General features: G+C 37.0%; 1 protein-coding gene across 1 annotated transcript in view; it reads right to left on the bottom strand.

The window, feature by feature from the left end:
• Positions 1-1,224: 1,224 nt before the first annotated feature.
• The window catches only part of PTPRZ1 (protein tyrosine phosphatase receptor type Z1), an 84,974-nt gene continuing 59,807 nt past the window's right edge, over positions 1,225-26,391 (bottom strand). Inside the window, exons 14-30 of the mRNA XM_044422929.1 lie at positions 24,602-24,693; positions 21,357-21,442; positions 19,624-19,644; positions 19,387-19,483; positions 17,883-17,965; positions 15,802-15,936; positions 14,213-14,347; positions 12,649-12,812; positions 12,096-12,231; positions 10,517-10,663; positions 9,660-9,753; positions 8,755-8,828; positions 7,151-7,279; positions 6,514-6,660; positions 5,221-5,363; positions 4,042-4,177; positions 1,225-1,365 (exon numbers count right to left, since the gene is read on the bottom strand). Of these exons, the coding sequence (XP_044278864.1) occupies positions 1,225-1,365; positions 4,042-4,177; positions 5,221-5,363; positions 6,514-6,660; positions 7,151-7,279; positions 8,755-8,828; positions 9,660-9,753; positions 10,517-10,663; positions 12,096-12,231; positions 12,649-12,812; positions 14,213-14,347; positions 15,802-15,936; positions 17,883-17,965; positions 19,387-19,483; positions 19,624-19,644; positions 21,357-21,442; positions 24,602-24,693 (1,960 nt within the window). The remainder of the gene's footprint in view (positions 1,366-4,041; positions 4,178-5,220; positions 5,364-6,513; positions 6,661-7,150; positions 7,280-8,754; positions 8,829-9,659; positions 9,754-10,516; positions 10,664-12,095; positions 12,232-12,648; positions 12,813-14,212; positions 14,348-15,801; positions 15,937-17,882; positions 17,966-19,386; positions 19,484-19,623; positions 19,645-21,356; positions 21,443-24,601; positions 24,694-26,391) is intronic.

Genomic DNA, 26,391 nt, shown 5'->3' with positions numbered 1-26,391 from the left:
GCACCTTATCCTGCCCTGCAACCTAGGTCAGCTGACCTGGGGGTTGATGGCCCATCTCCCACTCCAGGTCTCTAGAGAAGCATCACTGTTATATGTGGTGTCCTTGAGGCCATAATTCTGATAGTTCTCACCCACACAACACAAAAGGAGGACGATACCTTCCAAAGAACTTGGGGGCCAGACCGCAGCAAGGCTGGCACTGGGTTTTTCCAGCATTTTGTCAGTTCCCTGATTGACTCTTCCCCTGCCCTCTGGAGCCTCAAAAGCTGGTTCACGTTACAGTGCCCTGTGACTGAAACACCGACAAGCCAGTTTTTATTTAATGCACATATACTGAAGAATGTTAGACACAAACTGGAATACTGATATTTATTTTTCCAATCCCTTGGATAAAAACAGCTTAAACAATGAGGAGTACAGATGTTATCTTCATAGAAATTTCTTATTTCAAAACAAGTATATTTATTCATCCCACAAAAGTTAAAACGGCATGCAGATATATGGCTATTCACTTAGGATGCATGATAATGTATCAGAAGATGTTTGTTAAAAATAAAAGAACAGGTACTGAACTACATCATTTTAACAATGCAATTACACAGAACTAGAAAACTGACTTTGTAGTAAAATATAAAAATCTACAATTATAAATATAAATTTGGTCCATGGAATCCACTCTAGAAATATTTACAGTAAGTATCAGCTATTCTAAATGCCTACTAAAATCTTAAAATGTTGAATATTACAGATAAAATATATTTACATTCTACCATATTAAAATTTCTAACAAATGTAAGGAATGCTATAAATAACAGCAAGTAAGCTGGATACTAAAACATGACATGTTTGTTGCTGAGAACATTAGCATCTATAGTTATGATAAAATTTTAAGTTAAAATAAATCCAGAGAAATTAGAAACTAATACTGAAAAAGAGACCACAATTTCATTCTTAGAGACACAATAAAATTCAAACAAATTAGTTCAAACATAACAAAATGCATTACAAGAAATCTTTCAAAAGGCACACATTGTTAATGATATAAGTTCAACAATAAAGTTATTTGCAACAAATGTTTATTTGAACAAGTAAAATAAAAAGATTATCTAATAGCTGGACACTTCTTCCCCTGTCCCCAGCCCACATAATTTTTTAAAAAAGGAATACAACAATACTGAAATCGCCAGCTCTGAATAACCACTGTTTGTCATGTGCTGTTTGTAGTCAAACTAAAGACTCCAAGCTTTCAGCTGCATTGCCATCTGGTAAAGCTGAACCATTGCTATCTATGGATACTGAAGGATTTTCTTCTTGCCTTGAGCTAACAAGACTGAGAATAGTTTTGTAGAGAAACTGATAGTGGTCCTAAAGGGATTGTGGGGTGGAGGAGAGAAGAAACAAGGTTAAAAGGATAGAACTCAATAATTAATATCAGTCCCTCTGATAATAAACTCAGCTGAGTACAAACAGAATGGCAGTGAAAATGGGCTGTCTAACAAGAAGAAATATCAGCATATTTGGAGAACCTCAAAGTTTGAAGAAACATCAAAATAACATGCAGGAGAACATCTTAAGGTGAAAAACTTCATCAAAAGCAGCACAATAAAGACTGAGCATGCTCAGTGGCCAACAGAATGCTGAAGATTGGTTGGGTGGGGATAGAAAAAGGGAGATAATCGAATGGACAGTGCGCTTGGCTTGGCAGAGACTTTGTGCAAGAGTATGCAAAACATCATTTTGTTGCAAGTTCCGTGTATTAAATCAGAAAATAGGATGCACATTTTCAAACTCTGAATAGCTTATTTGGCAACTTCCAGCCTGCTTTCCTTGTGTTGGTTTCCCCTTCCTGTCAACCAGAAACCTTCAAGTTTTGGGGTGGCATAGAAATGGAACTGAATGAATGAACAAACGAATGAATAAGAGTGCTGGAGAAAGCTGGATAGGGGTGGACTTGAAAACTCAAGGAACCTGGTTTCCTACTTCTTCAGCCTCCTTGCTGCCACTGCTTCTTTGTCCTCCCTGCTAATTCCATCTCCATCTGCCTCCCTTCCCCATGGGAGGTGAACAGACAGTAGAAGATAGGAAAGTAAGTAAACCAGAAGAGGATTGGAGAGACCCTGTGTGTGATCACTTTCCACCAGATTATATGCTGTGCACAAAATTTCCAGAGAATGGCCACATGGAAATCTGACCCATATGATCTGACAGAAAATTAGGCACCCAGGATGCTTCTGGCACCCAGGCATGTGTCTTCCACTGCCTAGTCTCCCTCCCCATTTTTCTTGGATAAGGATAGACTCCAGGGAAGAGTGGGCAATGGTGCAGCTATGGCTGAATCTCAGGCGAAAATCCAAGGCCTCCAAATGGCCAGAAATTAATGAGTACCATTTGCCAGGGAACTCCCTGTTATATTCAAGGGCATCCCCATGTGAAATACATTCCAGTAAACCAAAATGGATATTACCAGAGCATGAATTGCTATGGCTGGACTATCCCTGTCTAGGAATGGTGGACCAAGTGACATTTCTAGAATTTACTCTAGTTGTAGGAATGGAACTGCTTGTGTATTGCTATTTCTTCTATACAAAATCCATAGAGCTGATCTGGCCTGATACCACTGAAGAATTAAATATAAAATTTTCCTGATGACCAAACAAGGGTCAGTTACTTAGTGTTCTGTCAGAGAGACACAAAGCATAAAATAAACCTCTGTCAAGAAGGTCAGAATTTGTATAGATAAGCCTGGAAGCAAATGTTTTGACACCAGATGTCCTCAAAAAACTTGTAGCTCATGATAACCACAAACAAAAGTAACTGAATGATTCCTGCTATGATGTTTTCTGTTAATAACCACTGCAAAATGCTAATGTACAAATTCACTGTGTATTATGACTGTAGAAGCTGGTCCTGGGCTCACTCTCTATTGTTAGTATGCATCTACAATAAAGAGTCCTTTTTATATAAAATTATGTGCTGGTATTGCCTGTCTCTCTCACAGTCAGAAAACAAAGAAGGAGGTTTGGTTTGTTTTTGGTTCTCAACAAATCTGGTGACCCAGATGAGTTAATGGTATCAAACATCACGGAGCCATCAAATCTCACCCATCCCAAATCTCTCTTGATAAAGATAGGCAGTTTGGGGTGACTGCAGCTGTTTCAGGGTCAACATAGCCTGCAAATGGTTTGCGTTAATGTTTCACCCAAAATAGATTCAATGTGCAGAAGTATGGTGATTGGCTTAAAGCTGTATAAGGAATGTTTCAAAGTAAAGATATCAGGTAGAATTCCAAGTTAGTCCTTTCTAGAGTAGATCCATTAATATAAGTAGGACTGAAGTTAGTAGTGTCTAACTTGCATCCATTCATTTCAATGGATGATCTACTCTAGATCAGACTAACATAAGATGCTACCCTTGAAGTAATTCAAAGAGGAAAAAAATGTTTAAAAAAACCTGATATCTATCTGTCCTAATAGCGACTTCTCAAGGTTGTGTGGGCCTATTTTTAAGGAATTTGCTGGCCATGTGCTTGGTTTAAGCATTCATGAAACACATTCCAGAGATATGCAAAACCTTGCCAGCTCCACCATCCAGAAGGAAGTACCAGGAGGTGAGTATAAATGTCATAGCCAGTGACTCGGAGATGTTTCAGTCTACAGTTAAAATGGGTAAGGAAGGGTTAATTCTCCCATCTGTGGTCCTGATGAAAATTACTTCTCCCTCCCAGCACCTATCATTAAATAAACAAACAAAAATCCATGTCATGCTTACTAATTATCCATTTAGTTTCACATGTACCATGGCCCTGGGTCAATCAGCACTACAGTGATAAGCAGGGCAGGTAAGTTAAAGTGGGGAATAGCTGCTCAAGTAGAAGTGACCTTCACCATCAATGTAGTCAATTCTTCAAATTAGTATTCTGGGATAAAACACTGCAACACTCTACAGTCTGAGCTTTCACCATTTAAAAAAAGAATATTCTGAGTCTTTTGTTGATAGAATTTCATAACACAAAGAAATTGTGCAGGATCCTTGCTTACTTACAATGTCTGTGAAGACTCCAGGCCTCATCAAATTGATCATCTTAGCTACGTGATAAACATCCACACAGTTTTCATTTTCTAGCTGATGCATGAGTGTTGTTAATGCACAGAAGGTACCCGCTGTCACTCCTCCATGCCTTTTTGAAGGTAAAAAAAATACACATGCAGAAATGGGTCATGTCCTACCCTCTGGGAAGATACAGAATATTTCTTAACAGGAATGCCATGTAGGAAGAGCAGCAAAGGTGGGGGATCATATCAAATGTGATTTAATTCTCATCAGTCCACTGGTCCTACACAAGAAGTGACACATTATAAACAATTGAATGGGCAAATCTATCAGTTATTCATGCCAACGGGCACGGTCTCCCTTGCTTAAGAGTACAGGCAACAGCTTGACCTGTGTGGTTAACAGTGCTATACTTATTGTGAAGTATCAAAAAGAAACCACATTAAATGCTCTTATATTGCTCTGTTTCTTTGCTTTTCACTCTTGAATATATTCAGTGAGACTTTAAACTCCACCAAGAGTCTTGCCCCCTGCCCCACAACCTCTTTGCCCTGCTTCTGAAGCAGTTCTCTTTCTTCATAGCTATTGTATAACATCAGTCCTCAGCATATTTTTCTTGGGTATTTTTTTAAAATCCTGTTCAGTTCAAGTAGAGGAATATTTCTGTGCTGTTTATTATCTATTAAGTGGCTTCTTGTGTATATGGTAAATTTAATGTGCTAATATACTACCCATGAACATAGCAATCATATCTAAACAGTGGAGAAAAGCTTGTTGAAATTGTACCTGAAATTCAAATTAGTTGTCCAACTGATTGATTTGTTTTAGACACAAAAGTTCTTTTACATGGTCTTATCCTTAGAATGCTTTCCGTATTAATTTCAACCCTTGCTCATCCTTTTGTGCATGCAATTTAAGCTGTTTTCCTCTATGAACAAGAGTCTACGGATGTGAAAGATCTATGTGTACACTGGAACATTGGGCGAGTGTGGATATGAGCCAGGAGGGTATAGTTAAAAGCATGATGCTTATATGTAGTTTTATGTCTAGGACAAATTTGGGATGCTGCTCTGTATCTGCTTCCCATAAATATGAATATAGTAAACTTTCAAATGCCTTGTGAAACACACACAGTTACTATGATTCAACAGCCAACACATTCATACTTACTCATCGTGCACAGTCATGGGCCCATCTCTGTTGGAAGTTTCTTCTTTGATGACATTTATAAGTTCAAATGTTTTACTTATAGGGCTATCAGGATTTGGCCATTTTGGACACTGAAAATGTCTCACTTCAAGAACATAATCATCCTAAAAATAGAAAAAAACCAGAATTATTATCCTCAACTAACTCTTATTCTTCAACAAAGAGATTGTTCTTATTTCTGTCTTGTTGCAGGCTCTTGATTTTACACACATGCACACACCCCTTTTATTAGTTTTAGAAAATAGGTGCCAAGGGCTACTTTATTTAAACTTGTATTTGATACTCCAGTAATTCAAATCAAGAAGTAGTAGTAGTAAAAATCTTTATTGGCATAGTTATAAATATTGCATGCAACATAAAACCTTAGTCCAAAACATAGAGGCTTCCCTGAAGAACAGGGACAGCAGAACTCTCTTCTCGGAACTTCACAATCCAGCTCAAATAAGTTGCTACTCTCTCCAGAACCTTGGACATCTCAGCAGATAAGATAGACCATTTTGTATCCATATTCAACTAGCCACACATCTTTCAAGAACTGGGCCTAGGCATTTCTTATGAAGGTCTCTCTGAAGGGGGCAGTAGAACAGCACACGAGTGAGTGTATCAATGCTGCCCATCTCACAGGAGCATCACCTTTTATCATAGGGCATGACATAAAACACACCAAGGGCATGACATTGCATCTAGCACAAAGTGAAAATGCTTTGTGCTCCTGCGGACATTTTATGTTATAAAAGAAGGTGCTCAATTGGTTGGATTTAATAGAAACATGCAAGCGTAGTGTGAGTATGTTTCCTTAGCTGCATTCCAAAGTTCCTGCCATTCTACGTCCAAAATACTAAGTCTTAAATCAATATGTATTTTGATAATGTTGTATTCTTGACACAGTGGCACAATGACCAGTGGTTGCTATGAACGGCCCCTCTGGAGTGGGATAATTCCAAACTAACAGTGTTGAATTGTGTCCATGGCCTCATTCTGTGCCCTAACATGACATAAATGGTAGAAGAACAGAATGCAATGTTAGGAGTATTCTAAGAAAACTGAGATAAAAGCCTACCTGACAGGCTACGACACATCATTTTGTTTGGTATATCCCATGAAAACTAAAAAGAAGCTGGTTTTAATTGATTTGGGGGTGTGGGTAGGGATTCTTGTTTGTTTTAGCTGAATACGAACAGTGTGATTTGATAGGGCAAATGGCTTTTAGAAATAAAAAGCATAGTAGTATCCAAATATAAGTGAGAACAGTACCTGTGTAGCTTCTAAAATGAAATCCTGGATTATTAACTTTTCTTCATTTGATAGACATTTGTGTTCCTCAGAAATCAGGCTGACTTTAAAGATCTCACAATTTATAGGATCTTCTTTGTTTGGCCAGTACACAAATTCATCTTCAGCCTGCTAGAAGGAAAGGAAACACTTGTAAGAAAGATTCCAAATTAGTCATAAAGTAAAGATGGCTGGGCCTTGAATGCCGTGCACGAATAATTGGCCGAAGGGGCTCCCAAGCACCAAGAACAACAAAGGGATATGTTTGGAATGGAGAGGTTTTAAAATATAACAACAGAGAAGTGGTTAAAAAGTGTTTTATCCCTGTCTCAGGGCATACATATGCAGACAGCATGAAGAAGCTTCCCCCATCAACTCCACCACTGGAGTTACTGAAGTAAACAATAAATCATCATCATCATCATCATCCTGACTGATATAATGTACACCAAAGATGTCTCTGTAGGCCAGATCTGTGCATTGAAGCTAGAGTGAACAAGGGACCCTCTACAAGGCGTGTGGAGAATGGGGGACAGTAATCTCTGAATTGAGGGATGCCTTAGCTGCTGGAGGGGCACCGACCCCTAAAATCCACCTATGTTTCTTAGTATAATCTTACCATATTCTGACTATCTGGAAGCATGACAATTATCTGAGCATTATGATCCCATATCATTCTCCAGAAGTCTTTTATAGTATGTAGCAGAGGGTGCTGGGTAACAATGAATTCATTACTTTGATAATAACCCTGCAAAACAAATACATTCATTTGAGAACCAATGCTAGTGATGCGCAATCCTATTAAAATAATAAAGACTCAACCTAGTTCTCACATGCAGCAGATGGGATGGCAAATGTATTTTCACTGTCCTTACTTCAGTCCTACACATTGAAAGTTAGCATGTCAGGCACAGTGTTAGGCTAGAATGTTTCCATTCGCTTATTTATTTAGGAGTAAAATAAGTAAATTCCTGAAGGTAGAAAATTAGATGTGAGACAAACAGGAGCAGTCACTTTTATTTCCTTGATTCAGGAATTGCTGGATCAAATACCTGAACCAAAATGGTCCAGCTGGTTTCACAAATGTTTTCTGAACATTTCGTCTAAAAGCTAGGTACAACTTAAAAGAAAAAAAAAATCTCATTTCAGTTCTATCACCAAGTTCCTAAAGACTGCAAATATTATAGGATAATTAAATGGAACATGGTCCACCAGTATCATCAGTATTTACTTTGTTATTTGTTCCTTGGAATAATAATAGCATTTTTCCTAATATTACGTTCCCATTTTTTTGTCGTATAATCTTATAAATCTGCTTGTTCGTGGCAGATTTTGGAGTAGGGAGTACTAATGTAGCATTGGATGATACATGCATCATAGTGTGGTTATTGTTTCACTCGGTTTGAAGGTGTTGTTTCTAATGTGATAAATATTGATTTGCAAATAATGATAGCTCTTGATAAATACACCTGCCTATACATTGCCTGTTCTGCAACATCATTTTTCTGATATGGAGCTCTGGGTTTGAAGCTTTGGTAAGCTTAGAACAGTTCCAAGATAAAACTGATATCAGGAAGAAAAGTTGTTCAAGGAGTAGTGCAAACTTTATTGAAAATTTATTGTTTTTGTCAATTTCACGTCATTTTACATTGAAATGGTCAGGCGGAAAGTCAGATGAATTTCATTTTAAAACATTTCAATATTTAAATCTGTACTGCCTACTCTTTCCTGCAGTGTCCTTGCCTATGCATGGCTGTTTGGAAAAGAGAACTCAGAATGGTTTTCTTATTTGGAGTAACAGTGACAAAAGCAAAAAAACAAAAACAAAAAACAGCCAGTTTCTATTCAAGGATCTGGCTAGTACAGTGCTCCTACCCACATCCATAAGGCACAGTACATCAGAACTAGATAGATGGGTAGTACTGAACACTGCTAGACCTAATTTTACCTTCTCTTCAAAGCATGCGTGGAATGGATCCAGACTTAGTAATACTTAGAGATGGAGCAAATTAGTCATGTCTATCATGTATCATTTATTTCAGCAGGTCTATTTTAAGCATGACTAGGTCTAGAACCTTGTGTGTACACACACACACACACACACCACACACATGTACTTGTGTGCAAACAAAGAGTTGATGCATGTGTGATACACAAACAATTTCTCCAGGAAGCTATCAAAAATATTGAGAATAATTCAGACTGCAATGTGAGAAAACTTACCATAATATAGGAGGCATTGATGTAATCTGTACCTTCACCAGACAATGATGAAATGCCAACTCGAGATCTTTCCACTGTAAAAGAAAGATGGGAGGCTTTGGGGAGGTTGGTCCAGCAAACATTGTTGCCTACTCCAGAGTTTATGTTTTCTTCAAATCAAGAAAATTAGCCTTGCTGTTACTGTAGTGCCATAGGAACCACATTTTTTGCAACTTTAGCCAGCAAATCTGTTGTTTCATTTGATGAACTGGTATTATGTGGGTAGGGAAAATTGCCTGGGCCTTCCCTCCCACCCAGGCAATAACAAAATGCAAGGAACACATGAAATTAAATCCATGAAGCTGTGGAAGAGTGACCACTACACCACGCCAGTAATATACTAAGGAAGCCTCCATTTCAGGGGAAAGGTCTGTTTCTGCCTGTAAGGTCTGCCTGCCTGCCTGTCCAAACATGCCAAACCCCATGCCAAGCCATTCTTGTGGAATTCCTTTCTAATATAGTTGGTTCTCTCCCCACCCAATTACACAATCAGAATTAGATGTCAGAAACAGAGGCTTTTCAAGTGAATTACATTGCTTTTACTATGGGGGGGAGCCTGTTTTCACAAGCAGGTGGCCACATAGACTTGCATCAACTCAAATTCTTTTTAATCAACCACAAACACATTCATGACATGTTGAATTGATTATATGTGACTTTAAATTCATGGACATTAATGTGAGCCACCAAGCTACACGGATTTTGGTATGCCAACCATCTAACTTCAGAAATGATCATAGATTATTAAAAGGTGGATATTCCTAATAACTGGATTATTCTTCTGACCTTCCCTTGTCAGTCCTGTGCATCTAGTCATAATTCTGTAGCCCTACTTAACGAATTTAAGATTTTCGCAAGGAACCTACCAGGAATTATGGATGAAGTTCTGTTTTTTTCTCTGTTACACTGTTTTAGTGCAGTAGAATAATCACATTGCTGTATATTAGACTGGTTCAGAAGCTGAAGACAAAAGAAATAAAAAGAACAGAGTTTGTTTTGTGTGTGACAAATGCAAAGCAAACATGGAAGTGTGGTTCAGGCCTAATCACCCCAACTCTCCTAACAGTGTGTTAAATTAATCAGACTATAGGTGGAGAAAAGGCTGAAAGAACTTGGTAAGTGCAAGATGAGATCTGAACTGGGGAAGTTTCATTTACAGCTGAGTTTATCAGTTACAGCATTTTGTATTATTCCATTCTTTAAAAGGCGGTGCTTGGATGATAATGTGCTCTAACCTCTGTAACCTGATATTCTGTTCCACTTTTAGAGGAATATCTTAGTGGACCAGATAATGACCTAGTTCAGCCTTCCCTGAAAGCTGGAGCCTGGTGTCTTCCAACTTGCAGCACTGATGCTGCTGGCTGATAGGTGTTGGAGGCCATGTCAACTGGACTGCATCTATTGGGCTTGTATTCTGATCATTTCCCAGTATGACCATAACAAATTGTGGCCCTCATTAAATGTGAGCTCCAATGCTTCTGTGTAATGTGTATGAATGGGTACACATGTATAGCCATATCTAAGGCTGCTTGCAGTAACCTATAGATTTTCAAGTTTCAAGAGATGAATATTTCTACATCATTAAATCTGTTGGAACATAAGCCTCTTATTTTACTGCATGTTCTACCATGAGAAATTTGGATGAGGCCCAATTTTCTATGCAGTAACTATTTAGACAATAACCATGCATGATGTATGGTTTTTGAAGTCCAAGAGAACTTACCTTGAATTGTTTCTCTAATCTTGTCTTTCCCATTGGACCAGGTATTAAGAGTGAATTAACATAGGCATGAATGTGACTTTCAGGTACTTCTGTTTCTTTGCTAAGTATGGCCTCTACAAGGGCATCGTGAATAAAGACATATTGCTCCTGATAGAAAGAAAGAAAGAAAGAAAGAAAGAAAGAAAGAAAGAAAGAAAGAAAGAAAGAAAGAAAGCGGGAGTGAGGGAGAAAATGTTTTGGCTTCAGTGTTAGTTTTTACTAAAAGCCACTGCTACAAGTTAAACAGCATAAACAGGACAGATCTGGCTAATGATTTATAAATAATATCCAGAAGCAAGAATATTTTGTCCAATATTAATATTATTACAATTATACACATTACTAAAATATTTTCCAGCAAGTATTAATAGGTATACGGCTTGATTACTATTTGCTTGGAAGATGCTGGTCGTTTGAACCAATTCTAGAATGGATCTGCATGGCAGCTTTTTACACCTCATTTCTACCATTTTAGCACCATCTGTAGGAAGTCTGTAGGAAGTTCCTTTGAAAAGAAATATGATGTGACACAAGAACACAACAATGGCAACACAGCACTTTCATTTTTGCAGAGAGAGCCGTCTGAACTGTCTCTCACATTGCCACCATGTCCTGTGCAAATACATCCATTTTCCATGATGCACAGTGACTTCCCATTACAGAGAACAGGGCAAAAGACAAGTGCTGGTAGCTTCTAAACACTGTTTAAGAGAGCCTAAACAGGTAATTGTAGAGGGCCTTTATCTTTGGTGAGTTCCACATGTGCATAGCAGGGCCTGCAAGGCCCCTCTTTCTAAGGGAAATCTCAATGGCACCCAGCATGCCAATGGCACCCAGCATGCCAATTGGATTTTCTTCAAAGGCAGCCTCAGATGTGGTACATGGAGCCAGGGCTGATGTTCCCATTAGGCAAAAGGGACAGCTGTCTCAGACTGCAGATGCTGTGGGACAAGGAGCAGCAATGAGGAAAGGGGAGCTGGAGGACTGAGCTAAATGTCATGCACCCTGCTTGTACATCTAAGCTAGCCTGCTTGAATTCCAGTGTAGTAGAGAACAATGGGCTGCTAGCTCTACAGTAAAATTCAACTACGGGTCAATTGTTCTGCATGGAATGCAAGGGCGGGCACTATCTTGTCCTTTGCCTTAGGCAGCAAAATATCTTGGACCAGCCCCACATGGATCTGATCTATGTATTTGTGGTCTGAGGGAAGCAAGAAACCTGGGGCATACACATGCAGATCTACCATCTATCCATGCATCCCTTTGCACAATATCAATCCATGAAGATGTGACATCCCTGTTTACAAACCATAGCTGGGAACCCCTCTAGATTTATACTAACTTTCAAATATATACGTACAACTTCCAAGAGATGTGTAAGATGAAAGTCCTACGTTATTTTTACAGCCAACTTTGTTGTGACTGGGATTTAATGTGTTCCTAGGATCTTTAAGTATTTTTGCTTACGTTGCATGTCTGTCTATTTTTGTGAGCTTTCTGATTAGGGCATGAGAAAGAACGGAAACAAATTATTTCTTACTTCTGTCTGGACCAAGTAGTTCCTTTGTGTTCGTATGTGCTTCAGGAATCCAAATACGTTGACTGTCCCTTCAAGCTGAATTTGCTGTAGCATGCTGTCTAATACTATGTATGTACCTGTCCTTCCAACACCGGCACTGTTAGACATGGAAACAAGGGAATATATTTGAATCTGTGAAACATCAAAAGTGTAGCAGTCCAGACCTATACCTTCATGGAAATGCACTCACCCATAAAAGGAATTTTGACTTTACAGAGGTGCATGTGAGTTTCATACTAGAAAGCAGATCTAACACTATGACTCAAAGAATGAGCTGCTTAAAGTGGCAAGAAAAGAGCACTTGACTCTTGGGAAAGCAATCTTACGTGGTTAATAAATGTGTGCCATGGCATTCACATGAAGCTTTGGATTTGAGACACTGATAGCAGTCATTGGGACATTATGACAGTAGTCATTCTGATACCTTAAATATATGTGGAAGTGTTCATTATATTTTGCAAATAATGTAGAGAGAGTACAATGTTGTAGAATTTCAGTAAGGACAACAACAGACCTGCAATGAACCACAACTGGTCCCACGGCATGTCGTTTGGCATAGGATGCCTTTCGAACAAATGTGAGCACTGGCAAAGTGTATTCAGGAACACCCATATCAGGCCACTGGGTATAGTGATACTGAGAAACTACACGGCCACAGGGCCTTCCTTTTTGGGAACCCTGAAACAGAGAAAAATAGTTAACAATGCAGAGAAAGAACAGAAATATGCTTATTCTTGCTGTCTAACTAGATAAGCTACAAATTTCAAATTCTGTGTTGGAGAAAAACTGAAAACAGTTCATATATTTTAAATTATGTCTGATATGTGAGTACCAGCTTGTATAAACTTCATCATGACAACCGAGTGATTAAACAAAAAAATGAGGGAAATTTGCTCATTGAGATGCAACAGCTTCTTTTAGCACATTTTTATAGCATTAATCTATTTTTATATTTACCTCATTTTTCATGAGATACCTTCTCTGATGATACCCTGATTACATGAACAGACCACTAATATGAATATATTTTCTTTTAGACACCCAAAAGAAATCAGATTTGTATTGATCCAAAATGCAAGTACAGCTTTAGTGGATTAATTCACTAATTACAATAAGGTTCTGGGTTTAGATACAAAGTGACCCTTTGGCAAACAGAAAACATATTTTCAAAATGGGGCTGAGATTCAGTGGAGGTTCCTACCAAAGGAAAGAGTAAGGAGAGATCTTTGCCAGTTTTTCTATCCACCTGCAGTACCTCTAAACAAACTTCTAACACTTTTGAATGCTCCCGAACCCTTCCAGGTAAGCTTTACCAGACCACAGAACCTCTAGGAGGATAGAGGAATTGGCTCATGGGAATTCTGGATCCAAGCCCCTAATATTTAATAAAAATTACATTTCAAGTTGAGGAAAACTGGAAACACCCAAAAATCTACAGAAAAGTTTAAAGCTGTGATTTATCCATTTCACATGTGAAATTGAGAAAATGTGTTATTTGACTTTTCTTTCATTTGTGTGAGCAGCTGTAGTATATAATACTTACTGCAGTTTTATAAGAATTACTGCAGTTGGGTATTGTATGTATTTACAAACCCATGTAATTTACTGTAATGACTACAATCGTCCCTATACTAACATACTTCACTGAGTACTTGGATTCCTGGTTTTCAAGGATAAACATGTTGACATAGCATAACTGCTTCTTCCTTGGACATTACTAAATGATTAGCATTTTATGATTTTCAAAACTCATAGCTCAGTAGATGATTTTACTTTATTTATGAGTTTATTAGTCCACAATTGCAGTTATGTGTGAATTGGCTCTAAATCAGCTCTGAAGCAAGCTGTCAACTGAATACAGCAGTGGTAATTTCCCCGTAAGGGCCATCATAACCAAAATGTAAAGTATGCTCTTCCTTTCACAAATTATTCTCACAGGCCAACAAGTTTTTACTGTTGAGAGGACTGCTTTGGAATAAGAAAGACAAAGATGCTGCACAATTGTATATACATCTTTTTGATTTTTGGTTTTTTTTTTTTTTACTGTACCAAGACTATGCATTTAGATAATCACCTACCTTTTTAACTTTGGTGTTCCTAATAGTAAAATTCCTCACAGTGTAATAGGCAAGCACATGAATACTTTTTTGAGTGACTAAAAAGTTTCCATATTCTTCACTTCCATCAGCAGGCCAGTACTGATCACATTTTCTCTGACAGCAAAAGGAAAATATTGTGTTAAAATAATATTTTATAATTTCCTTTGTATAGTAACTAGCAGCCTTCCTTCCTGTTATGTATCTGGCAAATGTGATTTTAATTGAAGAGACTTAATTTCCTTTTATGAAATATCTGTGCAAATTGGTTATTTTCAGGCATTTCAGTATAGTTCATTTAATTTCCTTCCAAAAAAATAAACAAAGGCATATACTCCTGGAGGGCTGGGCAATATACTACATGTTTAAATAAAAGAACATTTAGCAAGATTACTTGCTACCAAGGACTAAACAATGGGCAAAATTTCATAAAATCATAGTAGAGTTGGAAGGGGCCAAGAAGGCCATCGGATCCAAACAACTGCTGTTGCAGGTCATCAATTTTCACCATCCCACTCAGATCACTGTCCAATTCCCTTTGAGATTTACCTATTCTTTTCATTAGTTTTGTGAAAATGAGATGATGAATATTAGAGACAAAAAGAATTAGGTCAGCACCCAAAGTATCCATTATACTTCTTTACTGGTGCAACCCCATGGTCTCCCAACATCACCTGTGAGCCCACAGAACTTTTCAGAGTCCAAGGTTGGAGGGCCTCCAACCTTGGAACTGGGATTCTGAAGGTCAAGCTCCTACCCCAACCCCTTACTGTCTATGTAGAAAAAAAAACTATGTCAGCTTCCCTTTCCCAAGGTCACATCTAGGCCTTGCAAGGAGGAAAAGGGGGTGTACTGAGGGAGGGAGACAGCTGGGCTTGCATAGTTGCACTAATTTGAACCAGCACCTCAGTATTTTCCCTCCCCTTTATTGCTTGTATCATATTTAATTCCATCAAAGCTTGCTTTGTATAGTTCCCTAACATTCAGGAGTGGCTTTGTGAAAGGAGAGTGCAAATTTCCAGCACCTTTAGAGAACACAATATGAGGCCATTTGGATCCTGATTGCTGGAAAAAAGGTGCTCCCACAGAAAAAGTGGTTCTTTTTAAGCTCTTTTCTATGGTCAGAAATGTTAGAGGTTATATTGAAAGAAATGTACAAGGATACACACTGAAGATTCTAAAGGCCAAAATAGATATCTGCTTCCTACTGAGAGGTTGTCCTTGAAATGTAACTACCAGCTTGAAACAGGTGTTATTTGTCCCAACAGCTGGAATTTCCCTTCTTATCCACCAACTTTGGTCCTGACTCTTACTCATGACTGCTCTTTATAAGATCCAAAAAGTGAACTGTAATGGCATGCTGCATCTACTTTGACCCTTAGTCTCACTATACGTACATTGTCTTAAATAGAGTCTTGCAGTACAGTTCTACGTTTATTCATTTAGAACGAAGTGTCACTCTGTTCAATGAGTGTTATTTTCAGGAAAATGTGCATAATTTGTAACCCTGTGCTGTTACTTTTTAGATAAAGAAATGTAATATATAAAAAGAAAATAATTTCAACACATACCCTTCCTTTTTCAACAAGGTTAGTTATCATTACAATGACTTCCACATTATGTTCCCAAATCATTCGCCAGAAATCTTCTGCTGTTGATTTTAAAGGCCCTTGCGCTGCAATATAAGCTTTTGGTCTGTTGTAGCCCTACATTAAAAGAGTGAGGGTGGGGGGACAAATAACAAAGGAAAAGTGACAATTAATACATGAAAAAAGGAAAGAGTCACGAAATATGGTTCATCTGTACTCACTGAGATCCTCAAAATACTTCTTTAGCAAAAATACATTCATTTTTGAGGGGATAATTCTAGTGAAGCCATTTTCAGGAGGCAATAGCCTCAACAACAAAAGGGTCTGAATAAAATAAAATCTAGTGTTCCACATATTCTGTAAACAGGTACAATTATAGAACCTTCCACTGTAAAAATGTATGACATGTGTCCAGGCTCTATAGAAGCGTATGTTTCGCAGTTTTCCTGGGAACAGGAATGGGAGAGGAACCACTTGCCTGAAAGGTCATGTAATGTTTTCCTCTTCCTTTCCCATTACATTTCCCCTTATATGTCATATCATTTTAGATTGCAAGCCTACAAGTATAGAATGTCATTTTTATTGAAATACCTGACAAAATAAAAATACTATAAATAAGTAAATAAAGAAATATATACAGAATATTTTTATGGTGAGTTCCATGAGGTATTTTTTGAAAAGCAAACAGATATATTTAGCACGTAGAAAACATCCCCAAGAAGGAGCTGGTGGCAATGAGAAGATATTTAAGCTCAAACTTGTCACTATTAGTGCTCTGTGAATCATTTTTCAAGGTGTAAAATAGTTCCCTTCAATTCTTGGATCCAGTTTGAAACATTTTTAGACTGGATTTAGTCATCCTCTCAGAGTCAAAAGAGGGCAGAAATCCATGATTGAATGTTGTGGACCAGAACCACAGCATTATTTCTTTCCCCTGAATAATTTTTCCAGGAAAAATGTCTCTCAGCCAAGCTTCTGTTTGCCCACTTAGGGAAATCTTACAAATACACTTTGCTTTCCCTAACGGGACAGATAGCTGTTGTGTGCATGTGCACAACGATTTTTATTGGGAAATATGGAGGGAAAGGGTTCAACCTTCCCTCCCTCTCCATTTCCATGGTCCTGAAACCAATTGGGTCCTTTACCATTGGTTTTTGCAAAAGCTGGAAGATATTACCATCGGCCTCTTTTTTTGAATTGATCCTTAAGAGAGCTTTAAGAAGAACTCCTAAACTATGTTATACACAGATGTTAAAGAAATTTGATCTGTTGATCCAGACATAAAATCTATATTTACTATTAAACAGAACTGGTATTCCGATGCCTTATGAAACATTTCAATGATGCATATTGTATCAAGGGTTCTCTCCTCAAACAAGTTTAGAAAGGCTACACTTAACCTACTTCAAAGTTGTTTTGAAGATAAAATGAGATAACTTCATAAAGTTTTAGTTCAAAAGGCACAGCAGGGTTAAGTCACAGTGAACCAAGGTGCCTGCAAGCACCATTTATCCAAACTTCACTTGGGAGTTGTGCATGTGAACTCAGCAATCATGGTTTATGAGAGGGTTAAACAATTGCATTACCCATGCTCATCAGGACTGCAGGATGCAACAACCCCACTCCCTTGTAGGATTTTGATATGCAAATAGAAGCTGCACACACCACAGCCTCGCCATAGGTTACATAAGCCACAGTAGGTTGTTGTGTTGTGTGAACTGGTCCATTACCTTTCTGTGCTTCTTGAGGGATGTGTGTACAACAAATAGGTAATAAGAAGCCTAAAGCAGCCTCTTAATAAATACACATCAGATTCTAGAACTATTCTGTTCTTAATCCATTCCACCTAGCCTAATTTCTCAGACCCTGACTGCCTTTTCTTTCCTCCTATCCGCACAAGCTGGCATTGCTCTCTTCAGTGAATCACAATTTGCAGGTTGAGAAATCTAACTCTACTGCTCCTGCTGAAACAAAACTCCTGCTCTAGAGACTAATGCCAACCTTAGCATGTACTGATAGATAAAAGAATGCAGAAAAAGAGTGCAATAGGAAAGTGCACTTACATCAACATAGTTGGCATTAATGTAGTCAGTAAGTTTCCCATCCTTGTCTGAAAGTTGTGCAAGTTTAACCCTGCTGTGATCATCTAGATTGGGGGGAGATTACAATAAACACAACATTTTAGCAACAATCTTGACTTTTAATTCTTTGAAAGTCAAAGTTCAAAATTAAACATTAGATCAATATATGAAATTAAATGCTCTATTCTGTCCCTGAACTGTGTATTTAGACCTATTCAGATGCAAATGTACATCTTGCTACATATTGGCAGCATAATGGTTACCTGGGCTCCATTGAACCTGTTGGCACAAATGGAGCTGTGCAACCTTACTTAGTTATTCTACATAAATAGTTGTCCATAACTTCAGCTTTATTGGACCATTACCTTTTCCATATAGTGCTAAGTACATTACGCAATGAATCCCATTTATGCAGTGGACTAGCTATTGCCTGCTATTTGAGGCCTCTGCGTAGGTCCAACTAGTCCACTTCTTATTTATTGATTTGACTGGATTTCTACCCTGCCTTCCTGCCAAAAAAGGCACTCAAAGAAGCTTACAGACAAAATTAAAATCAAGTAAAACAACAACATAGATTAAAATACAATAAAATTTAACAATTAGAAAATTAAAACAGCACTACTCCCCAGAGTCATGCATGCAGATACACTTGATCTGAGCACAAGAAATCAGGGCATTTGTGCAGGTGGAAAGGTGGAGCCACTTGATACAAGAGTGGGATGGGATGGATTGTTGCATACAGTGACAGCCAGTACACTGCAGTGCACCCATGTGACTTTTAATTTTGGTGCAGCTCTTCAGCTTTTGTACCTTTTCACCTGGCTCTTAAAGCATGGTGTCTGCAGAAAATTAACCTGGAAAAATCAAGGTCCTGTCACTTTTACCATAGACTGCCCCTGTCTCTGCTTCTGTGATTCAGCTGCACTTTTCCTTTAAAAAAAAGCATTAAAACCTATTATTTTTCTTTGTGGTTTCACATTGTTCTTGTTAAAAATCATAAAGTTAATCATAAAGTGTTTCAGCTGAACACTGTATTGCTATAGTCATCCCCATGTATTTTATTCCTGTGATTTCTGTCTACATTGAAGCTTTAGAAAGGACCTCACATCTGCATCCTGACTGAACCTTGGAGAGTCTGTTCTAGGCATATAAAAAGATACCTGAAACTGTATAATTCTCTGTGCATCTGAATAAATATGCTATAGTCCATGAAATCTTGTAACAGAATTCATATGCTAGGCCACAAGACTCTGCTCTTTTTCCTGCAATATACCAACAACATGACTATCTTCTGGAAATGCTTATAGTTGTCTCTTCTATAGAAATGAACCGGAAAACCTTCGCAGAAGGAGTTCCATGGATACTTCTTCATGGATATACTGGGGTCTACAAGAAATCAGTTTCACTGGAGTGCCCAAATGGGTCTTCTCAGGGTGATTATGTACATGCCTAACATACATGTCAACATATCTATATGATTACTCACAGGCAACAATGTTTATATATCTATTCTTATTCTTGTTGTCTGGATGGTTAGAACTGTCAGATGTAATACCTAGGTCTACTGTGCAGTTCTGGATTTCCTGAAAAAATAAAATAAGCACACACTTATATGAATATATTTTATATTTGCATAGATTACCCTCCCCCACCCTACAAAATCTCTATGATAGCTTGCTACTATTTCTTTACTAAAATAAGATATGTTGAAATAATTCCTTACCTTGTAAAACTCTTTCAGTGTCTAATGAAGGAATGAATGCAAAAAAGTAAAAATAAATCAAATTCCACAGCACACAACAAATGAGTAAATGTTTATATATTACAGATACAATGGAAAGCTATTATGGTTATGAGATAAATATACACATATATACACACTGATAAGAGAATAGCTGTGTATTTCTAATCTAGGACATGCAAGTAAAATAAATTCAGTTTGAATTATAATTTTGGTGATGGGAAGTGTAATTCTATTTCCAGTGAAGTCAATGTCAAGACACCCATTGATTATAATGAATCAGAATGGCTGATTCAATGAACAAGCCAACAACTATCTGTTGATTTCAACAGTATTCTAGTCCAGAGAAAGTGGTTTGTGGATACAAACAACTTATGCTTTACAAATAAAAATATTAATAATGATAAAATCTCCCATGAAAAACATGCACATATCCAATCATGCACAGAAAAGCTAAAATACATGAATTGCAAATGAAGTTAAATTTTATTTCAGTGGTACAAGACAGAGAAATTAGGTGTTTAATGAGATTTTTAAAAATGTTTTCAACATCTTTTATCAATACTATGCATTTATCACTTTAATTATATGAGTTATTAAATGTCATTATTTTTTGTGCCCATGATATTGTCAAAGAACTAAAAACATAACTGAGGCCTTACAAAAATCAGTGTTGAAAGTTTTTCATCTGCTATTCTAAATTCGGCAAATTATACTGCAATGCTTCAAAGATTGTTTAGCAGAAGTCCTGTATGCTTGTGTAAGGTCAGATTATACACTGAATTTTAATCCACTGTATTTTTTTTTCCTCAGGGGTGGAGAGAAAAAAAGGATTGACTTACATTTTCAACTTTCATAGTTTCTGTATAGCATGTAAAGCTGGAACTCAGGGACTGGATTAAAGCAACATAATAATGCACACTGAGGGAATGAATATGGGTTGTTGTTGAAATGTGGGTTGTCGTGTTTTCTGAACCCAGCAGCAATTATCAAGCCATCGTTTGTTAAACACAAGCAACCCATGAAGAAAAGGCATGGTTTCTTACTAGTTTGTGGATTATGGGTTGTTCCTGGTTAACAAACTATGGTTTGATAACTCAGTTGCATTCAGGAAACATGACAACTCACAATTCAACAACCTACACTCAACCCATACTCAGTCATTGAATATATATTATCATGTTGCATGAATTTAACCAATATCTTCTTTAGTGAAATGCATACACTTAGGATGCATACAATGGAGCCTTTAAATCTCACTGTACAGAGCGTCAGTTCAAATAAAGTGCAAAAAGGAATCACATTCATGTTTCTTTCACTTTCCTTAGTTCTTCTGTGATTCTGAAGATATCAAATATATAGATTCTCCACAGTCAGCTATGCAAATAGAAAGTGCTGTTTATACCCATTGCAAGTCTGGATCTTTCACTTTTATAGTCAGATATGGGAAACTCATGGTCCTCAAGATCACAGACTCCTCTCATATTGAATGGATCACATTGTGCTGTTGATACATTTTATGATTATAAAAATATGACTGGGGGAATGATAAATTTTCTATACATGTTTGTATATGGATATTTTCCCTACAAATCACATGCAACTCATATTAGTTTAGTCACATGAACTTCTAGGATTTTAAAACCTAAGAATGTTTTACCAGTCCTTTCAAAATGTGTTCCAGTCTTTCATGTTCATGGGACAATATTCCATACCTCAAATTCTTCAGCAAACCCATTACTGGCATGCAAATCTGCAACATGTTTCGGAAAATGCTTTGCTGGGATTGCACCAACATCATCTTGAAGGTCAATTTTTATTGAGAGAAAGAGAGGGAGACAGAAAGGGAGGGAGGAAATAACGTTTATTTTTAAATAATATTAACAATTACCATCCTTGACATTATGATACCAAGGTAGCAAATAAAACATAAAAACCTAATACAACTTACAGGAAAACAGGAAATAAATAATTAACGCACTATACTAAAAGCAGGAAATGCAGTTTCTTCCCACAGCTAGTTTTACATGAACGAGTTAAAATGACTCAGCAAATAGATTTTGACTTGCTACTGAAATGAACATGTTTATGCCAATCATAGCGCCAAAAATGTTCTGCATTTAGAGTATCACAACAAAAAGATCATTCCTGTTTCATGTAACATACCACCTCCACCTGTACTCAAAGAGCTACTTCTCCTAACAATTTTAAAGGATATGTAATATGTACAATATATTTTGTTACCATCCCAGGTATGCTATGACAGAATAAAATACGCATTATGTTCACTTCCAGTGTTTTTACAGCACAAGTCAGGAATATATCTTAAAATCACAGTTTCCTAAAACCAAAACTTAATCCTATTAGACCAATTGGAATAAATCTGCCAATCCCAAATTCCCCTGAAATCAATAGGATTTCTAAGCAATGCACTTTTCTCTTGCTGTAATAGAACTTAAAAATGAATTGTAATTCGTTAGAAACTTCACTGAGTGGGTTCACACAACATGACAATCCATCATGGGTTGCTGTGAACCCAAACCAAAAAGGAGGAAATGGGAAAAAGCTGAAAGTGGCGTGCTATTGTGGCAGAGATCAAGAAGACAAATCAGTTCTGTCATGGTGTCCCTTGGCTATCTATGGGAGGGAGGAGAGAGAAGGAGGGCAGGAAGACAGTGAACAACCTATGGTGAGCACCATTATCTTCTAGTTTCACCATGGATTGTTTGCTAGAACAACCAACCCATCATGGCTTATTGTCAGGTTGGGTTGGTGTGATGTGCTCAGTTCATTTTTTATCCAAGTTTTTAGTATGTCCCTTATATTTCAGTATATAATAATTTTAGGTACACAAAACATTAATTAAGCAAGACATTCCCACTACACAGATCCTGAACATTCCTCTCAAAATTGTTTAACAAAGTTAATGTTTGGTGTTATTAACTGGTTAAAAGTTAATGAGCTTTGCCTGTAAAGGGCAAGACATTTCTTCATGAAATGTTTAAAGGATGCAGTTGATACCCAGTTTGGGGGTTCTCCAGAGTCATCTGGCTTGTAGTCATTATTTGAAATAGGATGCGGGACCAAATGGACCTCCCATATGATCCAGCAAGCCTCTGCTTATTTTCTTTTTACTATTTCACATTGGGCAATTTTAAAAGTGCTTCATAATGTTTAGGAAACATCAAACAAGCAGCATAAGGAATTGCTGTTTACATCAACAAATGTTCCATCCTTTAAGACAATTTTTCAGCTTCAGTTATTAATAATTTGTTGATGTGTATTGCGATCCATCTGTTCTACTTTTATACTTGAATGGATTTGAATAAACAGATTGAATTAGTTTTCTAAGCCTCCAGAAAATTGCACAAATGTGTCATGCTACCTTCACACTTTGCTGTACAAACTTGGCACACAATGTGTTTGAGAATCAAATAGGGTTACAATATTTTGCATACATTTGTATGAATAAGCCCCATTGTGTGGCACAGAATTTGTTTGCACAGCAAGAGATGGAGAAGCAAGTTCTACATTAGGAAAACTTGTACAAGCTTGCATAATGGATTCAATGAAACCAGTACATTGATGATAGATTTAATCCATGAACATGATCTAGGACCAACATGACTATTTCAAATCCTGCTGAAAAATGAATAGAAAGATCAAGTAAAGAGGTGCAAAGATGAATTTAAGATTGACAGGCTTCCTATCCAAATTGATTAAGGAAATTTCACTTGAACGAGTATAAAAACATACCTCTTGTAATTTATTAAAATCCATGCTCTTTCAATTTGAGAAAAAACAGCATGGAAAGGGTTCTGCAGCAAAAGAATGTGGGAATGAATGGATTTATAGATATATTAAGGAAAGTACTAAGTTTTAGTCTCCAGGGTACACACTGATTGACTGTCCTGAGCTATAGGATAGCTTGGTGGAATGTCAGAAACCAACTGTTCATAAATTCTCCACAAAACCTGTTGAAGTGGATTCTTCTAATTTATTCTGCTTGTCATGCCAGATCCCCTTTGCTGGGTGATAATCCATCCTAGAAATAAAGTAAAGCCTTCCTACTTCTATTTATTTGCAAACTTCAGAGATGTAACTATCTCAAAAGTGAACTTTCAGATTTTTGGAAGTAGCAAGTTTTGGTTACCCCTCCCCTGCAAAACCTTGACAGAATTTAAAAGCTGACACAATGTGAAAATTCTTTTTGATTTAAAGCATTCGTTCCTTTGCTCGTCTATGTAGCTGTTTGGGTAGCCTTAATAAAATAGCAAACTTATCTCACTGAGTTGCTGATGGAATAGGACCTGAAAAGTGCTATAGAAATAATTAGATGTTTGTTTCCATTTTAATTAAGTGTAACTAAAATTGTTCAAATGTTAGCTATTTCAGTTTCAGTAAGTTATAACTCTAAATGTCTGAATATTGTAGACCATTTTAACCTGATAGAGTTTAACTGAAGTATTGAAGCAAAGCTGTTAAGTCTCACTGAAATAGCAATAAATTAACCTCCAAGTTCTTATTCTATCCCATTTCAAGTTTACTGTTAACTACTTCTGTGTTGTGTCCTTGTATATATACTGTACAAAATGACCAGGGCTATGACCAACAGTAATGGTAGGAGAAATTGCTTTTGAAGAAGTATACATAAAATGGAAATGAATGATGTACCATTCTGCAGAAAGGCATTTCAGAGGACAGCTCATCAGCTCAAAGGGACATGAAAACAACAAGCATCTGAGTACAGAAGCTTGGTGGTTTATACAGATGGTTGGCTCAGAGCACTGTCTGTCTACATCCAGCCAGGTAAATCCAGCTTTCCTCTGAATTTAAGTTAGGTTCTATTTCTTCATTTAAGTGGATGATCCCATGTTAATTACAGAAACAATAATTAATTTACCATTATCAAGAAAAGAAAAAGGAAACACCCCCCCCCAATTTCATAAATTAAAACTACCTGACACAGGAAAGACTGGTGCTGGAGGGGTAGATATAACTCGAGGTGAAGTGTTATCTTCTAAATAGAAGTGTGCAGTTTGGAAGCATTTCCTAAAAGGAAGAAATAATATTTCACATGAAGGCATATTGACCATTCTGAAACATCTTCTGATAACAATTTAATTTAAAACAAAGAAAATAATTTTATAATTAGGACATTTAAAAAATTCCCTACACAACTTTCTAAGCCAGATGTAAATAATCATTTTCAACATTACTACTTTCAAAATAAAGACACGTGAGGAATGCTACAGCCAAACTAAACCTCATTGATTGCAATGGGTGAGAAGTTTCCCACATGCTTAAATTAATTAACTCCAGTGAGCCCTAAAACTGAACTCAGTCACCCCATGCCCTTAGAATTCATGGCATTGTATTACTAGATGCTAAATAATTGCTATATTGAATGCTTAGATTTATTTTACCTGAAGAAGAAACAGAAGATATAGCAGATATCTGTCATAGTGAAAATTTAAGGACACCAGTATGAACCAGATAGTACTGGATTTTTTGTTCTTTATTTCAGTGGTACTGAAATGATCACTCTGATGAGATTTCAGCTGTTAGCTACTTAACATTTTCCACATTCCAGTTACCCTACTCCTGGACTTGTGTTTCAAACCACCTTTTTATACCACAATGATAGACCTCTTTCCCCAGAGACATTGAAGAAGAATGAAAAGGCAATTCATTATGAAGATAATCCAGAAGCTCACAGTATAACAGTTAAAATTTAAGAGGAAAGGTTGATGAATCACCAAGCTATCACACCAGGACCAATATCATTCAATGAAGATGTTTCGATACAAAGAAGGTAGCGCATAATTTTGGTCAATGCTGGAAGTTAGGGTTTGGAATCAAAACATTTAATGTGTTGCACAAAGATATTGGATCTTATTTTATACACCAGATGTGAAGATAATAGGAATGACATCTGGTAAAGACCACTGTAAGTAAATCAAAAGACTGTAATAATAAACTGCAGCTTTAAACAATGTAGCATTTCCTTAATTAAAAAAACCAATCTTCAGATAATTAAGCCGCTTGGTAACACTTCATATGGGTCATTTACTTTGTTTGAAGCAATATTCACAATTGTTTCAGTTTAAAATGAGGTAGTTGCATCAGAAAAAACCCACTAGTGTAATTTAAATGTATCAAATTCTACATCAACAATGCCTACATTTTCTTTTTCCTTCTTCTGTAATTCTGTGGAACTTTCTGGATGATCCACAAATGAATTAAGCCAAAATACTTTGGTTTTAAATTCTACCATACTATCATTATTTGCATAGCTTTTGTTCTCGCTTTCACAATTTGGATCAGATGGAAAATTATATCTTAGTTATTTGACTTTCTTTCAATAGAGTTTACTTTAATACAGGCTATGCCAGGGCATAAAGAAAATAATATGATAAAATTACTGGCCTCGTTATAAGAGAAAGAAAGCAATAAAGGTTAAACCAACTGCCTGTATAGCTCATGTTGTGTCAGCTTTGCAAATTATATGTGGGTCAGATGGGTGAGCAGATCTAGAAGTGGACTGGGGATTAGACTTGATAGCCCTTTCAGTTCTACTACCCTTCTATTCACTTTTTCATACATAGGAGCTGAAATGGCTTGTAACTATCATTCAATAATCAAGGAAGGTGTCTGAAAACTTCCAGCCTAATGTTTTAGCCAACATGTTTGACTATATAATAAACCCTGAGTTATTCCAAGAAAGGTAAGCGGAACTGGTCATTTCTT

The sequence above is a fragment of the Varanus komodoensis genome, unplaced genomic scaffold (assembly GCF_004798865.1).
Source record: "Varanus komodoensis strain SLA01 unplaced genomic scaffold, ASM479886v1 scaffold13_1, whole genome shotgun sequence".
Classification (NCBI taxonomy): domain Eukaryota; kingdom Metazoa; phylum Chordata; class Lepidosauria; order Squamata; family Varanidae; genus Varanus; species Varanus komodoensis.
Note: the sequence above shows the minus strand (reverse complement) of the source record. Positions and strands in the feature narration are given on the sequence as shown.